Consider the following 15,326-nt stretch of genomic DNA (forward strand, 5'->3'; position numbering starts at 1 on the left):
TTAACAAATGTAATCCTTTCTCTTAATCAAGGCACCCCCTCCAGTACACTTTGTGACACCACTGCCTGCGCTCCTGTACAATCTATAGTTGTAATTCATTCTAATTATTTATGCACTTTTAGTGTGCATCCATTCTTTCCTATTTGAAGTCATCAACTTGCTTCTCTTTGGGTTCAAGAAAAAATAGACAGCAGCCTTCAGCTTCTTGAGCTGATTCATCTGAATGCAAACTCCAACCCACCAATGGCATCGAGGTAAAATGCAAATGCAGACTTCCACTGCTCCCAGGAAATTGCTGGCATACCTGGAGAATGCAGAAATGCTGTGGGTGCACAAGACGCCAGATACAGTGTGACGTAGCACAGCATGAAGAGTGTGGGCGGTAGAGCAAGGTGCATAAGGCGAAGGAGGAGCCATAGTTATTGCATGCACAGAGTGGCACCCGCTGTGGAGCTGAAAGTGGAGGACTCCATGTGCGCAGTGCATGCAGGTCGCTCATTCACACTTCAATTTCCGCAGACTTCCAGTTATTATCTACTGTGGTCAGCCATGCTGTGTGGGATGGGTAGGCCTGGGGACGAGTAGAGTATGCTGCAGTGAGTTTGCTTCCATGTAATTTGTACTGAAATACACACCACCTCCGGCATATGTGTGCAGCTTGTTTCTGTGTATATACCTACAGTAGAAGATTTGAGTCGCATTGTGATTAGTGTATTTCCAGGGGGAGGTGGCCATGCTTCTGCAGTATCCCTTGCAGCTATACTCGGCATGTGTGTCCAACTGCCCAAGGCTGCCCCATCACCAGCAGCACGAGTGGCGCTTCTCGCAAGGACACTGGAGTCCGTTTCATTAGCTTTCAGCCATTGAGCTGCTGTTGTCAGATCCAAGAGATTGTGAAAGAGTGCCTGGCACACTATACGCAGTTTACAATTTCTCACCACATATTTTGCATTCACAAAAAAAGAGGAAGTTGTGTGCATGCAGGGCAGCACGTCCAGGGCGTTATTGCTTGAAGCAGGCATGGCTGACACAGAGGTACTAGAGAAGTAGCAGGCCACCCTCCGCTTCTCAGGAAACCCTGTGGAAAGTTATGCCAAACTCCTGAACTTTTTCTTTACCGCTTAACCCCTGTGCTGGGCAACCTGCAGCCCTCCAGAACCCCCTTTCAGGAATACAGGTCGTTAGCAGTCTGTGCTACAGGAAACTTTGAATAAAGGGGGAGTGTGATGTGGGATTCAAAGCATGAAGGGATGGGGTGGAATAAGAAATGTGAGGGTGAGGAAAGGAGTGCAGATGAATCGATGTAAAGGAAGAAAGAACAGAAAAAAGAAGCCATGATGTGAGCTTGGGGAAAAACGAGGGGGAGGAAGGTTTGGCAGGAGAAAGAGAAATACATAGGGCCTCATTACGAGTTTGGAGGCAGCCTCCAAACTGGGCTCCATTACCGGGTTCCTGCAATGAGGACTTACCGGGTCATTCCGGAGGACCCGGTAATTCCTCCTTGCAGGAACCATTCCCCACCCATTCCCATTTGAGCCCCCACAGGGCTCAATAGGAATGGGGAGGGAGGTAATAACAGGCACATTATGAATGGCCCATTATTACCTCCCTCTTCCCCTCGCGGGACCCGGAAAAGACGTCTGGTTTTACCAAACGTCTGGTCCGGGTCCTGCAAAGGGAACCTCGTAATCGGCGGTCCCATACCGGCCCCCTTCATTACCGGAGCGCCACGCTTGTAATGAGGCCCACAGAGTAGGGAGCGAGGAGAAGAGGAGAATGAAAAGGCGGACAGAGGAAAGAGCAAGGGGAATCAAAAGAGAGCAAGTTAAAGCGTGAGCGGGCAACAGATTGCAAAACAATGAATGGGATAATAGGGGGGGTAGAGCGGGAGGGTGAGAGATACAAAGAGGGCGTTCTGAATCTGGAGTAGAGAAACTTTACTTACCCAGTTTCGGGGCGCTGGGAAACCCTTCTTCACAGATTTCCGTAATCCAAGCCTGGAGCTCAGTGTCAGAAGTCACCTGCAGGTCACCGTCATAAAACCGGTCCACAATACTGCTTACAAATCTGCAACAATGAAAAGATTAATTGATCAACGCACAAATTAAATAAGCAAGAAAGAATTGTGCTTGGTTCCCCCAACTTCACAAGATCTCAAGAAGTGGCCTGATCAGATATACATTCCAAAATGTTTAAGCGAACAGACATTTTCAGAAATACGGTTATAATAATTAAGACGTTTATTTTTTTCTGTCTGACCAACGCTTACATGTACATTTAGAGGGCCGACTGAGAGTGCTGGGTTAATTCGCAGGCGAGGTAATGGATTCTGGGGGGGGGGGTTGGGGAGGATCTCCCAGTCACCCACACTTCCAGGGGATGAGGTTCTACACTCTGGAGCTTAAACAATTTGGAACCAGTAAGACAATGCTCTCCCAGTTCCCAAAAAGGTACTTTATGGCCATCAATTCAGCCCCCGCACCACTTGACTCGCTTGATGCTGTACGCCCTTCTCCTCCCAGCCACCCTGTACAGCTGTACCCCTCCTCTGTGCCCCTGTGTATCCTACCCTGTTCTGTTACTCCGTTTTATAGCTGTATTGTTGGGTATTACCCAAATTGTTTGTTTACAATTGATCGTATGTTGGTAGTGATGGCCTTTGTGGAAATCGGGGCACAAAAAAGTGGACCCAGTGGCATTGGATCCGACCCGCGTTAGGAGGGACGGACCCAATGCCGCAGGGCCAGAAGATGCCAACGGTATATGCCATCAAAATAATGTATGCATTTCTGGAGTAGAAAAATGTGTAAATGCGGCCTCTTTAATAGAACAGGACAAATCGATCAGAGGAAACACTCTAACAAAGGAACTACATTTCTTAGGTGCCAGTAGTGAATACCTACTCAGACATTCAAGAACTATTTTCTCATTGCATTCATGCAGCTCAAGCATCAGAGGCACAACACCACGCAGAAAATCTGAGCCACATATAAAGATGCTTTTCCTTTGCTCACCAGCAGCTGCCCTTCTCGCTGAGCATAAGCCCAGTCCCTGTGTTTCCAGACCAGGTGAACTCTCTGGACCGCCCAGTGAGGCATCTCACACACGATGAGTAAAGTAAAATCCAAGATGCAGTACAGCCTTTGAAAGGTTTGATTTGTCCCCAAAGTGCCAAAGCAAAACAAGGTGAATCACGTACAGCCATTCAGAACCCTCACACATTGACATCCAAAGTTGCAGAGCCTCAAATGAAGCCCAGCCCCAGGGAAGAGGTTTCCAAGGCTACATAAACCTAGGGTCCCAATTAGGCAGTGTGGATGTTTAGAGTAGAAGCTGGCAGTGGGAGTGAGTCGGAGGGTGAGAAAGGAAATTCGAGGAAGAGTGAAGAGAAGAGGAGATCGGAGACAAGATGGGGAGATAAGGTAGGACGTTGATTGGCCAGATCAGGAGCAACTTGGCTGGAAACATCAGGAAGAGGTTGAATAAAAAGATCAGGAGGGATGGTGGTTGCAGAAATTAGGATGTTGGTTAGAGACTGAAGCTTGTTGGAAACATCAGAAAGAGGGTTGGTTTGAGAGATCATAAACAGTTTGGAGGAACAGATCAGGTTAGAAATTAAGGAGGCTAGGGGGACCGTAGGTAGATAAAACCGGGAAGTATGAGAGTGCACACTAAGCTCTCTCATGCAGGGGGATTAGGTTAGACCCCAATGTAAAGGGGTGAAGCTCACGGCGGGAGGGGAAACATGCACATGGTGTGACATTGAGGAGCAATTCTGGGTGCATGATTAGAGAGGTGGTGAAGAGGAAAGTCTGGATCCTAATTAAAGGAGGTGAAACGTGGGAAAGGCACATCCAGCTGGCTATTGAAGAATAAACGCATAGCAGAGCAATGTTTAAAGGAACTACAAAACAAACCAAAGGTAGTTGTATCCCAACTACTTGGGCTCCTGTCAGTTGCCCAAACAGTGCTCTAAGGATTGCACTTGTACTGCACGGTGTGCACCCGTTAGCACAGTCCAGATTCTTATCCTACTGGGAAAACTTTAATTGGGTTTTGCTGATAACCCTAATGTAATTATAGGGCTTTTAGCGATGGATCAGTAATTGCGGACAAATAGGAGTGCTTCAGCTCCGGGTTTAGCCTCTGGCAGGAGTTCCTTTCAGCTGCTGGGAATAACCTGGCGAAGGGTACACTGAAGCAAGTGAAGACCAATATTAACACCTGGACTAAGGAAAAGGCTCTGGAAACTGGTGTGGTATACTGAATTGAAGATCTTTAAGGTGGGTTTGGGCCCTATCACAAAGTTAATTTCACCTACAGGCAGAATGTTATTAATCTTGGGCCATTTTAACGTACTCCCTTTGTTCAAAAGGTTGAGTTGGATGAAGGTGTCATGTAAATGGAACTGCAAGATGGGGTTGGATGAGAACCTGGCTCATTTTCTTTTCCTTTGCCTGTATTATGATAATGAGAGGAAGGAATGGCTAAAATCATACTTCAAAGGCAATCACATTAAGTCTCTCAACGAATAGGGCCTCATCACGAGTTGAGAGATAACTCTGCACAATTACTGCCAGGCGTAAATAGCAATATCGCCAGGTCGTGCAGCGGTATCTGTGCTGCATCACAACCTTTCGTGCACGCGTCCCCGACTCCTACAGTAACGCTATCAGGGCCCTCAGGAAATTGCGGCCAAATAAGGGCTACCGCTGGAAATCCGGTGCTTAAAGCGCTACCATTGAGGATGTGGTGCTATCAGTGCCGGCGAAAATTGCATCACCGTGAGAATCGCTGCGGCCATTTCTGGAAAACAATCCATTTAAAATCTTCACTTCCAAGCCTAAACTACTGAGGGGGAGCTGGTGGCGCTTGTGATGATGTTGGGGTACACCATGAGGAGCTGTATGGTTCGAGGAAGCGTACAATCTCTGCCCAGCGCCGCACAGCCAACTTGCAGATGGTGTGCCGAAATGTTAGTGCAGTTGCCCTCATCCCCCGGGATGGCGAAGTATGCAGAAAAAGATGGAACGACCTTCGGGTACGAGTCTGGGGACTGCGGGCCCAGCACAGGCAGGAGAGCATGGCCACAGGTGGAGGGACAGTGTCACCACCTGCACTAACATGATGGCAGGACAGGTGCAGCTCGGTGTTGGATATGGAGGGCATTGGCAGTGCATAGGAGGGTGCCAGGATGCACAAGGTGAGTGAACCTCATCCCCCTTCCCCCCTCCCCCCAATCAATCATGTGCATGCAACAATGGCAGCCTAGCACAGTATGCCCCAGTGGACTGACCCATGAGCCAGGCATTGCGACAGGGTGCAGTGAGTGGGTGCCACATCAGCCACCTACCACAGCATCCATGTGCCAGTGCACCAAGGCCACCCCAGTGAGTCAGAGCAGTCCCAAGGGCAGCCACGGGACACATCAAAGTGCCATGCAACGCACCCATGGCGGGAGCACAGCAGTGCCCCATAGGGACCTGCCAGTGCCATGTACCCGACACCCTTTCTCCCTCTGGTGTGCATTTTGTGCACCTGTGCCTTAATGTGTGGCACCTCGGATTATTTAACTGCAGCTGGAGGTATTTTTCGGCTGTATTAGTATTTGGCGCCAATACCATTGTACATACATGTGACACGACTAATAGCACCGGCTGTAACAGCGGCAGTAGATTTTGGTGTATGGTGGTATTTGCGCCGACTCATAATCCGGTGGAGCGGTATTGGCAGCGATAATTCCGTTACTGCCGGTTTAAGGCTACCGCCCAACTCCTTATGAGTCTTTTATATCGTACTTTGAGGATATCTAGTTTGTATACAATTTAGGGGAATTTATAAGGCGAACTGCAAATTGTGTTTTTCTTGATTCTGTCCATTTGTTTTAATTAACGTTATTTTGTTGTGGAGGTCAATGACTTTAAATTGGATTTTATGCTGTTAGTGTTTATTTTTGATTGTGAAATGTATATTTGATGTTAATGGAGAAATCCGAAATAAACGTTTTGATATATTGTATCCCACCAACAACAATAGACAGGCAGGAAGAAGCCCAGATAGAGTACCCTTGAGACATGAGTGACAGGGAAGTACTCTGAATGTTTTTTATTTTATAAGAATGCCCTCATGTAGATGAATCTGTTGAGAAGAGACTATTCTGACGACGTATGATTGAGTTTGACCCAGGAGAGATCTTTTGTATGTTAGTTAAAATAGGTTTTAACTAAGAATTGTGCACAGCCTCTTTGTGGACTCCTCTCGTCTACATGACAGATGATGTCAGAAGTGAGATTTACACACAGGTGTGATGCTCTAAACATTGACAATGGTGCAAGGAGACACAAAGGCCACCCCATCTCAGTCTGGATGGTTTGAATAGTGTGGATAAATTGGACATTTCACTATGGGAGGGAGCCAGAGTAGAGCTATCCGAGGGGACCTATGTCAGGGTTGCTGCCAAGCAATCCTTCCATAGCAGCCTAGCGATGAAGTATGGTGTCAGCGTGGGAGCCAGAGGGATTGAGAAACATGATCATGTGGTGGTGAAAGTACTTTTGTGTACCTATAGTTCTGAGACATTGATAGTCCAGGAAGGGGATCCCATAGCTCAAAGGATTGGTGAAATGGATCTCCCCACCCACCCTGAGGAAGTCAAAAGAATTAGGGGAAATGGCAATGGGTGAGGCTTTGGGTCTCCTTATTTATTCTGTTCCACTCACTTTTGCGGCATGTAATTCCCCGACAGACAGCATTTCCTAAATGGCGGCCAACTGCAAAATACTACATGCATGAATAGCAGGAAGTGGTGGCGAGAGGTAAAAGGAGGGGTCATGGGTGTGGTCAGGAGTGAGGGGGCAAGGTTGTACTTGCGGAATAGAGGAAATGGCCAAGTCATGGGATAGAATGGAGCAGGCCTAGTGTCAGACGAGGAATGTCAACCGCAGAATACAAGGGAGGTGGGTAGTGGAAAGGGAGCTGTGGATGGAAAAGGGGTTGCGGAGGAGGCAACTCATTAAAAGGAGGGTTGGAGTGGGAGCTGACACAAGGATGGTTATTTTCCTGAATTGCTAAAGCCAGGCCTGGGTAACTATTCCACAGCATACATAATATGTGGGAAAACATTAGAGTCATTTATCCCAGAGATCTCCTACAAGTTGTAATCCAAATCTGGACCAAAAGACTCAATCAGGATCAGTCAGACACTTTAATGAAACAAGTATCTGACTCCTGGGGGCTGTGGCTCCCTTTTGGAACCAGAGTTCGCCATAGCCCAAAGGAATGGCCCCTCTCTGCAAGCTGCTTTTGATGACCCTATATCCAAAGAGGACTGTACGGTATTGGTTTGGCACTATTTTGTAGAGATAAGGGATCTTTTGTGAAAAGTAATTCATGTATTTAAGGGAGATGGTCAGTAGACACAATTGAATGAGTCTAGTGCAAAAAACACTGTACCACCAATTCTTAAGCATATGGAGATAAACCAATCTGCTTAATCACACAAATGATTACACCCCTTCATTGTTTTCCAAAACATTTTTCCTTATATTTTGAAGCAATTATATACAGATGTCTGCTGAGAGACACCACACAGAACAACACTATTACATATAGTAATGCCAAATAAATGACCATCAATGTATCCCCAAGATACATAACATGGAGTTTGATACATAAGGGGTCAAAGACAAATGAGCAGGTACAACGACAATGTGAGTGAACACAATAACATAAAAAGAAAACAGTGAGTATATTACAACACTGTGACTCAGATCTGCACCACAGTGTTTCGGCCCTTCTGGGGTATTGGATATTGTCCTTTCTTGTGGGGCCTTCATCAGGACAAGACGACTACGGTGTCTTTGTGTTCTGCATGTGCTGTCAAGAGAGATAAAGCACAATGTACCTGCTCATTTGTCTTTGACCCCTGTATTGATGTACCATGACAGTAGGATTTGTATGTTCTAAACCTTATGTATCAAACTCCATGTTAAGTACCTTGGGGATATATTGTCATTTATTTGGCATTACTATATTTAATAGTATTGTTCTGTGTGGTGTCTCTCAGGAGACATCTGTATATAATAATTGCTTCAAAATATAATGGAAAATGTTTTAGAAAACAATGAAGGGGTGTAATCATTTGTGCGATTAAGCAGATTGGTTCATCTCCATATGCTTAAAAGTGTCGCTGGTACAGTGTTTTTTGCATTAGACCCGTTCAATTGTGTCTAACGACAATTTAGCCCTCCTGGGCAGAATAGGGTCTTAACCAGGAGCCCTTTTTTTGATCAATTTAAGGGAGATGGGCAAACTTGAAATCAGGTGTTTGCACGCTCACCCTTCCAGTAAGCGGTTCTTCATTTGACTAACTCCTAGCTCTTAGCAGGATATGAAGAAGTGACACTTGGCAGTCCACACGCAAATACAGAAATAGTATTTGGTATACCTCAGTTGTTAAGGCATTTAGAAATGTTTTGGGGCACACCCCTACGATACCTACTTACCATTGACGCTGCCTTCTCTGGGACTGGAATATACACAATCGGTCCTCTAAAATAATTGGCTAGAAACTGCTATATTTTAGTCCTACTAGATTATGCTATCCGCTAACCTGAGGCCTTCCCCTATGATACTCAACAGCATGCAACACATTGTGAGACATTTAGTACTGTATGGTTCCCGAAGAACATCTTTTTAACTGATGAGGGTACCCCATTTATTTCCAAAATCGTGACAGATTTAAAGAAGTTGCTGCAAATAGATAAATCCTGAACCTTAGCCTATCACCACAAGGCAGATAGATCAGTGGAGTGCTTTAACTGGACCTTAAAGCCTTTTTTAGAATATGGTTTTCAGAGGATGAAGAAACTGTGGTGGTTTACTCATTTCAGCCCTCTTTGCTGCGCAGAAGACTCCTGAAGCTTCCACATGGTTCTCTCCATTCAAACTTGTCTTTAGGAGAGAAAGGATATCTTGAAGGTTTGCGATGGACGAGATGAACCATAAGGAAGAATAGTGTTTGCGCCAACTACCCACGAAAGGCTCTGGTTGATCTGCAACCTGACCCAACAACATGCTAGGATAAGCAAAAGACCTTATCTGATCGAGAACCCAAGGTAAGAAGTTTCAAAGTAGGCAATCATGTTTTCATCTTGCTTCCGACCTTGGATAATAAACTGCTAAACAAAGGGCATGGCCCTACCAAGTCATGCAAGTTCTCAGTGATCTCAACTGCCAGGTACAAAAGGACGATTGCAGGGAATCCTCCCAAGAATGTCATGTAAAGTGACTTAAGGCATGATGGCACACCTGGACGGATGTGCACAGGGGAAAAGAAAAAATATTTACATCACTTACCAACTTGATATCAAAAGACCTATCTCCAGACAACTCAAAATTTACAGGACAACATAAAGCACTTCAGTGATGTCTTCTTCATATGGCCTGGCCAGGCACACCAGTTTATAAACCAAATAGAAACTCCGTCCCCTCCCGCCCCCCAAGAAAAAACGGTCAGGCTACAGGTAGATTGACTACCTGAGGCCTGTTAGAATGCAGTAGAGGATTAAATGGAAACGAAACAAAAGGAACCCTCCCAGATCCATTGGTTGTCCACAATCGCCCTCATGCCTAAGCCTGATGGAAGTTAGCATTTCTGCATAGATTTCGGGAGGGGAAAGGAAATCTCTCACTTTGAAGTCTACCTCAAACCAAAAATCGACACGATGGTCAAAAGGATCAGCCCAGCAAACTACATCTCGACCCTTGACATAACAAAAAGGGTATTGGCAGATCCTGTTTGATCCAGAAGGTTCAGAAAATATGGCCTTGATCACCCCCCAATTAATCTCTTTGAGTCCACCATTCTTTCCTTTGGCATTAATGGAGCTTCTGATCATTTTCAATAACATCCTTTAAATCACGCTAAAACTTTGTGTAAGTCCCCCCCCAGATTACATTGTGATGTACATTTGGTACAGAGTTGACAAAATGATACACCCATACCCAATTACCTAAAGTCTCAGGAAGGTGGGTTTTGAGGCAGAAAAAGACAAGTGCCACCTTGAACTGCCCTCTGTAAGTATCTGAGTTTCCAGTTGGGAAAGGGGATATTTCAGCTAGGAGAGGTAAAGGTAATAGCATTCAAAACATACAGGTGCCTAAGACAAAAAGATAACTATGGACTTTGCTTAGCCTAGTGGCTTACTACCGTTGCCAAATTCCCCGAATCTCTCCCCTTACAGGGACGGTCAAGCAGACGGAATCCAAGTTCAGCCACATTCAATGGTTAGAGAGTAGTGTGACGAACGTTTGTTTTTTGAAGGATTAAGTATGTCATCCGCCATTTTCTCATGTACTATCAACCCATTAAGTGGAAAACATTATTGAGAAGGCAGTTGCAAACCAATTCATGAGCAGATTAGCCAACGTGGCCTCTGCTACGATTGCCAATCTGGTTTCGGATCAGAATGTAGCGATGAAACAGTCCCAATCGGAGGTCTTAGATGAGGCTCTTCAAAACGTGGACAATTATGCCTCCTAGTCCTCCTTGACCTCTGCGACATTCGATATACTGTCAAGCCTACTTATCAAAAGAATGGGCTTCTTGGGCATAGATATTTCTACAGTTATTCTCCTGCCTCCCAATACAGGAAAGGTGGGTTGGCGCTACAACTCTGCAATGTCTCAATTGGTTTGCCTTTGAGCTTTCAGGCAGGTACCAATCCAACCAGATGGGCAACTTCAAAACATACCAGCCGAGGAGTCCCAGAAGGCTCAATACTCACCCTGGCAATCTTCTATCTATATATGAGGCATAAGGATCCCTCCTCAATGACTCTTATATCCTGCTCCACCAATATGTGGACAATACCCAACCATAGGTAGAAGCCTGTGGTACCCATCTCAAACCTCAGAAATGGTCTCATCTCCATCTAAGCCTGGATGAAAAACACATACCTGAAGCTCAATCACAAAAAGATAGAATGTGCCCTTTTCAGTCACCCACTTAAGCAGGATAAAATGTAAGGGTGGTTAAACGACATGCACCATGACGAGTTCACACCTCATCTGGCTCCAATAGCCACATCAATATAGACAATCTCTCCTTTCGGTGACATATGAACAAAAAGGCTCAAAATGACTGCCACGAGCCAACTCTCTTCTAGAACGTAAAATGCTTCCCTCCACCTGTGGACTTCAGAACCAAAGTACAGGCCCAGATAATCTCCCACATCACCGGTGGAAACACCCTCCCCACTGGTGCTCAGGCTACGGAATGGCTCATAATAGGAAACAAGAAATTCAGCCTGGAAACCAGGCTGCTGTGGTCACACCTTATTACTGCGGCAGAAGAAAAACAATTATGCTGGAGACTAAGTCCAATTGCTGTTGTGTGATAAGAAAGTTTACTTGATCTGCCCTATGGATTACACGTGTTTCGGCAAGGTGCCTTTCTCAAATCAGGGCTTATCCAACTTTATTTCTCTTGATCATTACTGGAAGTGTAATAACGGGGATCAATCCCAACTGCAAATATCATTGACGCGTCCCGCGTTCAAGCGAAGTGTCAATGATATTTGCAGTTGGGATTATCACACAACAGCAATTGGACTTAGTCTCCAGCATAATTTTTTTTCTTCTGGCGCAGTAATAAGGTGTGACCCCAGCAGCCTGGTTTCCTAATTAAACAAACAGAGTTGAGGAATTCAAAGTCTCCGGTCTATGGCACAACAATGCGACAGTGCAAATTTTTGCATTTAATCAGGTCGCGGGGGTTCTAAGTGATATCAACCCAAAAGTTCCTCCAAAATCTGAAGAAATTCAACCACATTTCTTCCATCCTAAGGGATCTGTAGTGGCTCCCCATAGCAACCAGAATACACTTTTGACTGCCTGCAGTCGTTATGCAGAAACTACCACTGGCACACCTGCCTACCTAGCTGCAAAGTTGAAGTGTGTCACGCTCCTCCAGTAGGCAGGCCATTGTAAGGAGTGAGACAAACCCGACACTCAAGAAAAAAATGCCTTATTACACCACAGCCTATTGGAACAGTATCCAGTGTCATTCCTGACTGCACGAAAACACTTGTAGTTCAAAAAGAAATTCAAGACCTTTCTCTTCTTAATTCGAGTAATAGTAATCTATGTATATATAAAATGTTTAGGTATGTTTCTGTACTCATCTGATGCAATATTTTCAGTGTTAGGTTGCCCTCTGCTGTCCAAATGGCAAAGTGCACGTACATCAACAACAGCTATAATTTCAACAAACAGAATTCTTCTAGAACGGTTCTAGACAGTCACCTTCGCCTTCCACTATCGTAAATATACGGAGTAATTTCAAGTTACATCTTTCCAACCCCACTTCTCTTCACACAGGGCACGGCAGTTCCAGTGTCAATCAACAGTTAATTATCGGGTCAACGTTTCAGTTTTAAAGAGCAAAATGATGTAGGACGAATTTCTCCTCATGAGCTAAAACTAAAAGTAGGTACTGTAATTATGCTACTATGCAATTTTATGCCATCATGGGGACTCTGTAGACGTGTAATTGTCAACCTTGTTCAATTGCAAAGACATCAGAGTTCTTACAGCGCGCATACTTCACATTCCATCGGATACGTTTTGCCTTTTCAATTACCATTAATAAGTCACAGGGACCTAGGCCCCCCTTCCTGGAAGTTATTGATGGCAATTCCAAAATTTAAGAAGGTGGACAGAAGTGACCCTATGAAATACTGACAAATATTGACCTTTAAGATATGCTAGAACAGCAAATGTTACGCTGGGAACAGCTGGTGCATGTAAATATGTCCTATGTAAAGGGCTTTCAATTAAAGCACTATATAAAAAACAAATGATTATTATTCCATTAGTACCTTAGTGCCACATAGGCACTTGCTTCATATCACACCCCATAGCTGGAACATCCCATGCCATATACGCCTGACGCCCAACTTACTTCATGTTATCCCCAACAACATATATAGCGCTTTGTTGGTGCCTAGCTTGCTTTGTGCTATGTAAAACTCTAAATCCCAAAAGGCAATACCTAATGTCCGCAATTCCTTCATCCTACACACAGATCAGTAGGACGAAGGGCAGTGCTCTCTTGAGTTCATAATGGAGTGAAAACAACCCAATTACTGTATCATTAGAAAATTATCTCCAAGCAAGAACTACATTGTCCTCCCTACCTTGAACAGAAAAAGTTGCTAAACAATATGGATTGACTAATTCAATCCCACAATGACAAAAACCAAAGGGCTACCTGGCTCTCAGGATATCTAATGGGATGACCTTGAGGGCTCCTAGTCTCCCCAAACCAGCCGATGGACTAAGGGGTGGTATTGGGAGGATGAACTGGTTGGCCCCGGGTACTCCCAGCCTCATGAAAGGAGATGGTCACAGAAGCCTTAATCATTTTCTCCTTAAATGATGCAGCTCTAGTACTAAAGAATATGAATTCAAGTGATAGTAGTGAAACACGGTTTTACCCACATCCAAACTCAGTTCATGTATCCCTTTAGAGATAAAAAAAATGTACTACCACTGTCTCTTTAAGAGAATAAAGTTTTCACATTTCTATCAAACTTGAAGCATCAAATTCGGTCATCTCCGCTACTCTGATAGGAGTCCACTAAGAGGGGAATTCGCGTACATGGCTTGCCCACGTATGGAAATCAAGCAAAAGGGGAAGTCTTGCGTTGCTTACTCTGCAAACTAACAAGAACAAAAGGCATATGCCAGTCTTGCCCAGTCACGGACTATCAAGCTGGTGTACCTCTGATGCAGTGTTCATGACTCAGCTGCTCCATTCCCCAAGGCACTTCCAGATAAACAGCAGTCCAGTTAGCATTCTTTTCTCTGCCTCACTCAAAATGCATTCTCCCGGAAGGCACACAGCCAGGACCCTGGACACACTTCTACAGTACAAAAGCAAGCAAGAGTCTAAGGTTTAAGGAATGGAATTCAGAATAGCCAATCAAATGTATAAAAGTTTGGCCCAGCCTCAAGTACAAGTAGGTGGGTCAGTTAAAATTTCCCAATCAATTCCACTAACTCCAAATATGTCCAGACGGGTGCAGTCCTTCGTCAGGAGCCCACATTCATGTAAAGGGGTACGGGGCTATTTAAGCCCATAGGCTCCAGCACACACAGTGGATGTTTGGCGGAGGAGCTTGCAGATGGTGTTGGTCAGCAAGTGAATGGATATTTTGGAGGCAGTTGGAAGGCCTACAAAGAGTTTGGAGGAGGTTGGAGCAAGAGGAATCATGTGGAGGAGGAGGTTGAAGAATAGGAGGTGGCGATAGTAAAAGTGGAGTTGGAGAGAGCTTTGGAGGAGGTGCTGAAGGTAGTGTTTTTTGCACTAGATCCGTTCAATTGTGTCGAATGACAATTTAGCTCTCCTGGGTAGAATAGGGTCTTAACCAGGAGCCCATTTTTTTATCAATTTAAGGGAGATGGGCAAACTTGATACCAGTTGTTTGCACGCTCACCCTTCCAGTAAGCTGTTCTTTATTTGGCTAACTCCTATTTCTTAGCCAAATAAAGAACAGCTATCTCCTATCTCCTAACCTTAAAGAGAACTCCTATCTCTTAAAGACTTTTTTAGAATATGGTTTCAGAGGATGTGAAAAATTGTGGTTAACTACTTATTTCAGCCCTCTTTGCTGCATGGAAAACTCCCGAAGCTTCCACATAGATCTCTCCATTCAAACTTGTTTGTCGGAGAGTGGGTCAGGACCGAAAACTAGGGCGGTGATCAAGGCCCTCAGGACCAGGCAAGCAGTAAGAAGAAAGGGTGCAAGATCCCTATAAACACAGGACCAAACCCAAGAAAGGAATTTTAATAGACAATCAAAAAAGGGTTTTAGAGCCCCATACTTATTAGATTAGAAATGGAGAAGAAACTTTGCTTCTACCTGCAAAATAGAAACAGGGACTCAACCTCACCTACAGGATGTAAACAGTTGTGTTGAGACTAGGTGCCATGGGGTAAATCACCCAATCATTGTTACCTGTACTAGAAGAACTTGAGAGTGAAAGAGAAAGTGATAACTCAGAGGATGCTTTTCCTCAGAATAGTTTTTCTGTTAATAAAATCTGTTTTACCTACTATTTGTGTTCAGCCTGTTGACCCCACTCAACACCTTGATAAGATCCACTGCACCTAATACTAATTATTTTCGTCGCTATGTGACCATTGCAGCTAAATTGTAAATGTTTGTTTGATTTCAGCCTATCCCATCCTGAGCTGCATTTTTGTTGATGCCATCAGCTTCATTGCACCGTAATTGTACATTTTTGGTTGATACTGGACG

At 44.7% G+C, this 15,326-nt stretch overlaps 1 protein-coding gene across 1 annotated transcript in view; it reads right to left on the reverse strand.

The window, feature by feature from the left end:
- LOC138568813 (polyunsaturated fatty acid lipoxygenase ALOX12-like) overlaps positions 1-15,326 on the reverse strand; it is a 265,719-nt gene that overhangs the window by 21,636 nt on the left and 228,757 nt on the right. The window contains exon 11 of the mRNA XM_069646585.1: positions 1,946-2,067. Coding sequence (XP_069502686.1) covers positions 1,946-2,067 — 122 coding nt within the window. The remainder of the gene's footprint in view (positions 1-1,945; positions 2,068-15,326) is intronic.

The sequence above is a fragment of the Ambystoma mexicanum genome, chromosome 1p, assembly GCF_040938575.1.
Source record: "Ambystoma mexicanum isolate Mex_15411 chromosome 1p, UKY_AmexF1_1, whole genome shotgun sequence".
NCBI classification, from domain to species: domain Eukaryota; kingdom Metazoa; phylum Chordata; class Amphibia; order Caudata; family Ambystomatidae; genus Ambystoma; species Ambystoma mexicanum.